General features: G+C 45.2%; 1 protein-coding gene across 1 annotated transcript; it reads right to left on the bottom strand.

Moving 5' to 3' along the window:
* Positions 1-5,592: 5,592 nt before the first annotated feature.
* MORN2 (MORN repeat containing 2) lies at positions 5,593-9,419 on the bottom strand. The gene is given in 5 exon segments (XM_065731667.1): positions 5,593-5,716; positions 7,717-7,853; positions 8,822-8,847; positions 8,850-8,891; positions 9,407-9,419. Coding segments are annotated over 5 exon segments (342 nt in total).
* Between the last annotated feature and the right edge of the window lie 548 nt (positions 9,420-9,967).

The raw sequence follows: 9,967 nt of genomic DNA, 5'->3' as shown, positions 1-9,967 counted from the left end.
CCATGTTCTGTCTGCCTCTTCTCTTAGGCCAGCTCCTCCTAGTCATCTGAGGCCTCAGAATGCTTGTGTCTCTGTCTAGGTCACACTTCTGCCCCAGCAGATCAGCAGGAGCTATGCAGTCAACCTCACAGCAGTGATGCAGAGTGAAGGATGTGATGTGAAGAAGGTCTGCGGTGACCCTCCAGTAACACAAGGAAACTTGCAGTTATCATTAGGGACAGTGCACTTAATGAGGAAGAAACTCACAGGAGGCATCCCCCCATCTGATATGCTACAGGTAATGTCCCACAACCTCTTGGCTCCAGTATAAAGAATGAGGTTTTTCTGATATGGGGAAAAATAACCTACCTGGAGATTTAATTAGAGAGAAGGAATATTTGTAGATGAACAGCTCTTATGAGGACATGTCATTGCCCTGTTACCTATCGACTGATTTCATGTGTTTTCAACTCAGTCACACATAGAACTGGAAGGGGAACTGTTGCCACTGCATGTTATCTTCTGGGATGTAAAAATACTGTGGATTCCTGGTATCTGCAGAATTTTTTCATTATAGAAGGAGCTGAAAACAGTTTCCATGCAGGAAGAACCATGGAGAACTAACTGAGGAGCATCCACATCACACTCATGCAAGCAGGGACAGTGCTTGAGCATGGTCTCTGTTCTCTGCAGAGCACAGGAATAAAGCTTTGAAACTGGGACCCCAGGGATGCCACCGTGCCCTCCTGCTCCAGGCACCACCAGGAGCTCTGCTGTATGACCACACTGCAAAGTAGGTTGACTTTGGTTAAACGGGTCTGGAAAAATCTTCCTTACTTTACTAGAGTAACTGTCTTTCATGTGTCCTCTAGCTGCAGCCTGCAATTTCCTGACTCACTCCCTGGTTCTTTGTTTCATTAAATAATTGCCTTATGTTGGCTACTTGCCAGCATTTAAGGACTCGCTGCTGGACTCCATGAATATACAGAGTTGCCTGTCTGTCCATGTTCCTTTTGAATTGCTGGAGGAAAAGTAGTCAGTCCTTTCTCAGCATTAAAACAAACAAGACCTCACTGTGATTTGGTGCAAGTGCTTGTCCTCAGTCTCCTCCACAGTTAACCCTGTCCTCCCTGGGACAAAGGATTCGATCAGCCTGAGCTGGATAAGCAATATCTCATTTGATCCTTAAGGGGGCCAGAAAGGTTGGAAAACAGAACTAGCGTTTGCCCTGAGGTCCTGCGTGTGAGCTGCTTGTTTAAATCTTCAGCCTGATGATCTTAAGCTCATACAGCACCTAGGTGAGCAGGTGCCTCCTTCCTGGTCCAGCTTCCTGCTCAAGTCAAGGCTAATGCCAAGCTACATCACGTGGCTCAGGGCTGTGTCCAGGTGAAGTTTGAGTATCTCCCACTCTGGAGGCCTTGCAGTCTCTCTGGTCCTCTAGTAGTACACTAGAGATGAATATTTTTTCCTTATCCCCAACTGGGACTTTCCTATTTGCTGCAGATTGTGTCACTTGTCTCATGTCCTTTCACTGTCCCTGTCTGGGAAGAGTCTGGACTTCAGCTCCTTTATGACCTCTTTGAGGCAGCTAAAAGCAGCAAGAGTATCCCTTCCCTTCACCTTTTTTTCTCAATAGCAAACAAACCCCTCTCCTTTTTTCCCTTCCCCTATGCACATACATGAATGCATGTGCACATTAGCAGTGAGCACAAGCCCTGCTTATCCTCTGTGGGGCTATTTTGTAAACCCCTGTCAGACCTTTACCTACAGCAAATCCATGGTTTGCCTGGCATGCCAGCCCATCACAGGGCACTTTCCTCATCAGTAAGTAGCTGAGAGATGTTAGTGTTCTTTTGGATAGGCTTAACATACAAAGCTGTCAGCAGCCTGCCTGCAACCTAAGCCCACGTCTCCCCCACTTCAGGGAGAAGAAACTACAAAGATACTTGTTTCTTCAGAGCTGAGCATTAAAACTCATTTTCCATGCTGCTCATCAAGACCAGAGAATAGAACCACTACGGTTGGAAAAGATCTCTAAGATCACCATATCCAACCATCCACCTACCACCAATGTTGCCCACTAAACCATGTCCCTCAGTGCCACATCTCTGCATTCCTTGAACACCTCTAGGTGACTCCACCACCTCCCAGTGGTGCTCCAGTGCCCATTCCTTCAGAGGAGAATTTTTTCCCAATATCCGACCTGAATCTCCCCTGAATAACTGCAGAGTGTTAAAGCCAGCAGATTGCTCTACTGTAGCTGAAGGAAGTATTTTCTCCTATGATCCCTATCTTTCACCAGCAACAAAAATCTGCTAAGCCCAAGAAGCAAAGCTGAGTGCCACCTCTCCATCAGTGATCCCCATGACTCTGTCCACCACTGTCCAGCAAAGAATGCTGCCCTGGAATCTTGCAGGAGCCAGAGAGCAGGCAACACGTGAAAGTCTACAGAGCCTTGAGTGAGAACCTGCTTCCCATGAGATCCCCCAAGGGAGAAGGTGAGGGTGGACCATTTATCACCTGTCATTATGCCCAAAGCACAGGGTCAAAGACAGGAGAGAGCTGTCACTACGACAGAGCAGGGATGAGAGCCCTCCCTGCGTGCATGGGCAATGGAGAGGAAGCAGGTCCTTCAGCCTGTGTGTGACCATGGTCCCCCTTCACTTGCTTCCCCCAACATGGAATGACACAACTTGCAGAAATAATCAACTGCACATAGGATCACTTGTTAAAAAGACCAAATGCTCCAAGCATCAGCATACAGATAGGTAAATTAACAGCTTTGCCTTGATGGACATCAGTTATTCATTTGGCTTTCTTTCCCACTCTGCTCGTGGAATCATGAATTGAGGAACAGTGCAGGAGAGTCCATGTGCACTTTTGCTGCTTCTGTAGATACTGCTAAACACACATAGATCTCCGAAAAAAAAAAATGCTTGGCATCTTCTTGGGGACTGTCTCACAATCCTGCCAGCTGAGATTGCTGTTTTAAATATCCCACTTTGGGAACAACTCCAGTCCTTCTTAGAGAAGCAAAAAATCATTAATCTACTCTCATCAGTCTCATGCTTTATTTCCAGCTAATTCTAACACACTTGTCATTCAAATACTTCAAGCTAGCAAGAGACCCCAGTTTAGCTCTTGAACAATAAAAGCAGAAAAGGTCTTTTAAACCTCTTTTTCTATAGCCCTTAGTGTAAATGCAGCCTCACAAGATTCTCCAGCATGCTAAAGCTGGATCTCCATTCACAGTCCTAGAAGAAATCAGCTGGAAACAACTGGGCATTGAAGATAGAAAATATTTTCTATACCATTTTACATGCATTTGAAATACCTGCAGCTCACTCATTATCCAGCAATATGAAAAATGGTATTACTAATCCCATGCTTCATCCCATGCCGCATACGTTTTAAACTTACCCCAGGCTAGTTGAAGAGCCTTCAGCACTGGTGGTTGCCAGAGTTGGGAATTAACGCTGTGTGAGAAAGGAGAGAGAAGAGAGCAATGGTGGCTTGATGTTTCCCAGGATGGGACTGTCACATGCTAATCACTGATTTGAGATGCAGGCATAACAAATGCCTTCTAATTATATAATCTTCGGGTCACATCCTTGCATCCCCGTGCAAAAATCAGGACTGTGCACTTGGAAGGGGAAAATACTTTTTTCTTGCTTAATTAGAACTGCTGCAAAGGGAGTGTGAGAAGCCTTGTGAAATGACTGGCTGAGATGGCTGTGTGGTGTGAGCTGAGTACTGGTGTGGTCTGTGCCACCTAGATGAGCTCAGAGGCTGGTAAGTACCTCCCATGGCACCCAAGCAAGGCAGCCAACACAGAGCATCAGCTCCTCCCTGCTCCCCCTGACACCCTCACCCCCCTACCCTCCCCTGCATGGCCTCATTAGGGATGCTAGGGCTAAAACAGCTTCTTGCTCGGGCATTTTCTCATTCTGGGCTGAGAGCCAGGGCAGGGGATCAGGAACCACCAGTACTTGTGTATCTTCTGCTTCTTGTTAGATCATGACAATTTTCCTTTGAGGAAAGAAAGGGTAGGAGGGGTAGAGGGAGGCAGCAGCCCTCCATGTCTATATTTATTCACTTAGGTCCTGTAGGGCTTTTTGCACCAAATGGCGTGGAGAAAACACGAAGAAAATATAGGGAGAAAGCAGGTGACGCATGGTCAGAGGTGTCAGGAAAAGATTTGATGTAGTCCAATGGGCTAATCCAAAACAGAGGCACAAAAGAGGGGATAGAGTAGAAAGAGGAAGAACAAGTTCTCACTGAAAGACAAATATTGGCTTAAAAGATATCCTTCAGGCAGAAAATGAAACAGCAAACCTAAGTTAGTGTAATTACTGTGCAGCACAGATAAAAGGAGGTGATAGGGAGTCCTCACTAAGGAGCTGAAAGGACAAACTCAACGGGTTCATGGAAGCTCTGTGCAAGATGTTGCTACCTCTGAAGTTGAGGGCTTAATTCAGTGGCACTGTGTTTCTTTTTTGGGACCTGGTTATTTCAGGAGCAAAACACAATAAAACTGAGCACAACTAAATGGCAATTTTGAAGAATACTTGTAAGTGTAACCCAAGGGGTTATATTGTGAACATGAGCAGTGGGCAGCTTTGTTTCTGTGTGCTGATAACGTGCTGGCTTTTTCATTCTGCCAAGGAACTACAAAGCCCAAGGCTTTCCAAATGATACCAAAATGTGCTGAGTATTTGAAGGCATATGTGAAGGAATACCTTTTGTCCATTGTGTCTGAAAATGGAGGCAAGGGCAGGTATTTACTAAAGCTCCACTAAACTTCTGGCAAACAAAGACTAAATGCATATTTTTTCATGACAATGCTGGTGTGCTATTTTTTTTTTTTAACTGGAAAGCAATTTTCCTTCTTTCTATATCAAAGTATTTGGATTTGTAGTGCGAAGAGAGCTTTGAAGTACAAACCCAAACAAAAATAGAGGTGTATTTCTTTTATTGCATTAGATCTTCTGCAAGGAACAGTGGCAGCAGTCAGCCTCCTCTGTGCGCTCACTTGTCCACTCCCCCTCCCGCACAGAGAAAATTAGCTTTGGCACATATTTTTGAGCATTGTACTGCTGGAGCCTGGGTTTTATGGGATTGACCTGGGAGGAGTAGCTGCCACGCTGCTGCTGTGCTTGCTCTCTGTCTTGCCCCCACTGCGTGGTGCCTGGCTTAGTGCAAACACGAGCACTGTGTTTCCAAAGGCTTCTGTGGGTTGGCAGGTTTGTTTTCCAGGGAAAAAACTGGAGAAGTTGAGCATAAATTAGGATTAATTTCCTGCTAAGAGTTTTTTTGTTTGTTTGGTTGGTTTTTTTTTGTTTGTTTTTTGTTTTTTGAAACCCACCAAGAAAGAAATTCTAGGTGAAGTTAAAATAAAAAAAGAATTGCAGTCATCAACTGCTCTACTTCTAAATTTAACCTATTCAACCCCATTTCTGTTTACTTCAGCTGATCAATCTGCAATGAAAAGTAACTTCCTTTTATTTACAAGTGACCTTAGGTGTTATTTTTAATAAATACATGAAGAAATAAGTGATAGCTGTTGAACCTAGAATGAAATCAAATGGGGCTGCTTTTGACAGTCCCAAATAGCTACATTTTCAGCTTCTGCTTCAGTCCTGCTGCTGCTGAGCAATTGAATGTGCCAGTCCACTCTACTCCATTTTCATCTACGAAGTCTCCTTCACCTTCCATCCAGTAACGACAGAAGTCCAGCCTGTTGATAAAGCATGCAGTCAGACTGTGGCAGCAGGGTGATCTGTGCACAATCTGGATAAGCAAATTGCCAGGAATCAGAATGCTTGCAGTCTAGGCCAAATACATGCCTTCACTTTCTCCTACATAGTAGCATATAAAAGTTTTGATTTATGACTGGTTAAGACTTTATGATTTATGACTTATTAAGACTTATGAAGCACATAGGTAGCGCAGGTGAGCTTGGTTACAGCCAAGTAACATACTCCTTTGCAAAAGTATATTTACATCAACATCTTGACAGCATATAGCCTGTACTGGAAAAAAAAATTAGTACTCCTAATGGTGATTTGAAATGGACAGGTATTAATATTTACTCTGTCATATTTACTCTGACTTTCAGCAGGGGAATTCTAAAGGTATGTTAAGTGCATGCAGCCAGTTGTGGTGTGACCCTATTGCTGTAAAAATTCATTTTCTCCTAACCTTAACCTGTCCTTCTATGTATTTTTATGACAAAGCACAAGGTTTTACAGCCTCCAGTGGAAAGAAGAGTAACTGCCACATTAACTGAGTTCTTATAAATTGTATATATTTCTTCTGATCTTTGAAGGCTGTGACCAAGCTCATCGTTATACCTGAGACCTACTATAAAGAAATGTCTATGTATCAGTATTGCTTGCAAATGAGGGGGAAATAACTTCTAAAACCAATTACTGGAGATTTGTTTCCCTTAAAAATAAAGACACCCGGTAGTCACAGTGAGTTCCTGGTGCTGCCTATCTGTGTTCTCTTAGGAAAGCTGCAGTGATCTGGTGAAGTGATTCCCAGCTTGTGTGAGTAGGTGGAAACTAGCAATCCTGAAGCTTGGCAAGAGAGCCTGCTTCGGGCTTCCAGGGAGCACCATGTTCTAATGATCAGGAACCAGTGTCAAGAAAGAAAGAGCAGGGTGCATCAGCAGCAGGATTTTAATTAAATTAAATCACAGGTTTGAAGCAGTGTTGTTTGGTTTTTTTTCCATGCAGGTCATCTGCCAGCAACAAGCACTGTGCTGGCCCTTCTGTGCTGGGCTGGATCCCGAGGACAGAACCACCACCCTAAGAAAGAAAACAACTGTAAAGCTACACACGTGATCTGGTGCTGAATGCCCTCTCTACAGTGATGAGTATTTGCAGTGTTAGGCTTCACATAGATGTCACATCTGACATTCAGTGTGACCACAAAGGGCAGCAGCTCTGTGGCAAATATTACCATGCCAGGTAATTGAGAAAAATGTCTTCAACTTTCCACCAGAAATTTGAGTTTAATATAACAGATTCCCATTTTGTATTCGGGCATGTTCTGCAAATGCTTAATTTCTTTAGTGTCTAATTATTAAAAAATTAGCCATACTTCTGTACTACTGTGGCAGTTCTTTTTTGGTCAGCAGGGGAATAAACACGAACATTCTCATATGAATTTCTACAGTTACTTTTCTCATTAAATCTGTTTTGTGGATTATGAAACGGGTATAAATTTCTTAGGAAAATATATGGCATTTTTGCAAATCAAAATACCCTTATTGAAATTAAATTAGCTCAATGTTGTTTAATATGAGTGACACTAAAATACTTAATTCTGAGAGATAGAAATAAAGGTCTGCCTTTTTTTTTACCTCAAAAAGTAAGCAAAAACTTGACAATCAGGGCAGAACTGTTCTGTATTTCTGCATGTGTCTATAGGCAGACAGCTTGAAAGAAAGGGGCCTGAAATGTTCTATTCCTCTGAATTCTGCCTGAGCTCAGAGACTGGTAACACAACAAACAGTGGGTGTCTGTGATAACAATCTTGAAAACTGAGATCGGGTCACTGGCTTTTAGCTGATCTGTTGAGATGGGTATAGCTGGGATCCACAATCACAGGTAGCCAGTGCACGCTTCAGTGGTAGCAAGGGAAACATACTCCCCTCTGGATCAATTTTATGCTGACTTTGTACCTTATGAAATCAAAACTCACAGAAAAAAACGTCCACTTCAAACGTACTTGTTTTCATGGAATGGTCCAATGTACTTTGCTCCACTTGGAAATGTGTAGGTTCCTGCCCTGTGATACATGCTGTTCTTGAACTCACCTTCATAAACAGCCCCAGAAGGATGTTCTAGTCTTCTAGTACCATTCGCCTGCATTTAGTTAGAGATGATGGATAAAGAGTTGATGTTTATGTTTATGGTATTATTTCCTTTTATGGCAGTGTTCTTTCAGATTGCACCCCTGTGAGCCTGCTGTCCTATTCAGGTAAGTGACTGTTTTTAAGATTTAGACAGCTTCCTGCCTCTAAAAGCATTTTAGAGAACAGCTTGGAGTTTCTAGCCAGCCCAAGCATCCATTAAATCTTTCCTCTGCTGATAATCTCACAGGACCTTTACAATCTGTGCAGCAGGGAATTGTTGTCCCCAGCTCTACAAATAACTCATCTACGCTGACAGCCTGAGGGGTTAATTATGTTTTCTGGAATTTCTTTCTGTGAATCAAGGCAAAGCAAGTCTTTCTTTTATTCAGCCTCGACCACTAAGCCATGTTTGTAGCATATGTTCTTGAATAAGAGTGAGAAAAGGACAGACTAAATCTAATAAAGATGCCATTTCTTAACTTCTGTCTCTTATTTCTCTCATTTCAGAGATGTCTCCAGTATCAAGAAAATAAGAAGCTGTTGTGTATTTAATAATTCATCTGGAGAACTCAACAAAGGACAGCCAAAAACAGTGGTGTATCTATTGATGGCCAGAGCTGTACTGTTTGGTTAAAGGAGGTGTGTGTGGGGTACATATACACACAGGTAGGATGTGTCCAGCACACTGTGCACACGCAGCCCATTAGCAGGGCACCACTGCCTTGGTGTTTCAGCAGGGCCAGCAGTGACTGGTGTATCCGTGGGAGCCTGAGGAGGCAGCAAGATGTCCAAATACTCCACGTCTGAAGTCTTCTGGCTGAGCTGTGATAAGGTTCCCCAGTGGAAGAAGAGCCTGGTGTTGATCTAGTCCTTCTCAGGTAATGGCTTTCCCTTCCATGCATCTAGGATTGGGTGAGGTGGGACATTCCAAGCCCAGACAAAGTTTGAAATGAACGAATACTTACAATGGAGCATCACTCCATTGGAACTGGTGTGAACTCCGGGTTCCACTGGAACAAACCCTCAGGTGTATTTTTGCATGCCCCTTCTAGGAAAAGAGCGGGGTATTTTCTGTTAAAACATCACTGGGGCAACAAAAGAGCAACTATGAGCTCCTGAAGGGCACCTCTTGGATCTCCTGCAGGCAGGATGCTCCCAGCTGGACCCGTGGGGTGAGCAGAGCTGGCTGGAGCAGCGCGGGGCTATTCCTCTGCCCTGTTTTTGTTTTGTATGGGAACGTGAAAGACGCTTTAAAAACGGCAGCGCCTGTTGAGAAAGCAAGAGCAGCAGGAGGAAGGGTCGGGGGGGAATAGTGCATCCTCCGCGGTTGCCACGCGGAAGTGTCCGCCGTTGTTATGCAGGTTGGCGGACCGGAAGAGGAAGGCGGCAACTTCCGGGTGGAGGCGAGCAGCGGCGGGGCCGGTGAGGAGGGCGGCGGGAGCGGGAACGGGAACGGGAACGGGAACGGGAACCTGGGCTGAGGGGAGCGGGGGCACTGAGGTGCTCGGCTGTCCCTGCAGCAGCCCTCACAGAGCGCTTTGGGTTGGAAGGGACCTTAAAGACCGCCTGTATCCATGCCCTGATGTAGGCAGCGACGCTTCCCAGCAGCTCAGCTGCCCGCGGCCCCGCGCAGCCTGGCGATGGGCGCCTGCAGGGATGGATGGGGCGCCGCAGCTTCTCTGGGCAGCAGTGCCAGGGCCCTCCTCATGCCAGAGAATTTCTTCCTCGTATCCTACCTAAATCTGCCGTCTTTCAGTTAAAACCAACCCCCATGCCCTATTACTACGTGCCCTTGTAAAAAAAACCTCGCAGGGTTGCGGTGCTGGGGCACATGTTGATGTTGGGGGGTTCCGCTGTCAGCGATAACAGCTGCTTTGCTCTGAGGGGCTCTCCTCGGAGCTGCTGAAGGTCCTGCTGTGAGGAGGGTTCCCTCGCCAGCCCTCTGCCTGGCTGCTCTGCTGTCTGGGCTGCTCTTTTTAGAACGGGTAGGTCAGGAGCGGTTTTAAGGTCTCTGCTGTGAAATGTCCCACGGAGGTTTGCACCTTGCACTCCCACACTCAAGGAAACACCATCGCAGTGACAGATCTGAGGCTCTGGGGCTGGGCAGCACTGCTGGTATGCTCA

The sequence above is a fragment of the Cyrtonyx montezumae genome, unplaced genomic scaffold (genome assembly GCF_038088225.1).
Source record: "Cyrtonyx montezumae isolate F1298 unplaced genomic scaffold, pur_monq_1.0 scaffold_0, whole genome shotgun sequence".
NCBI lineage: Eukaryota > Metazoa > Chordata > Aves > Galliformes > Odontophoridae > Cyrtonyx > Cyrtonyx montezumae.
Note: the sequence above shows the minus strand (reverse complement) of the source record. Positions and strands in the feature narration are given on the sequence as shown.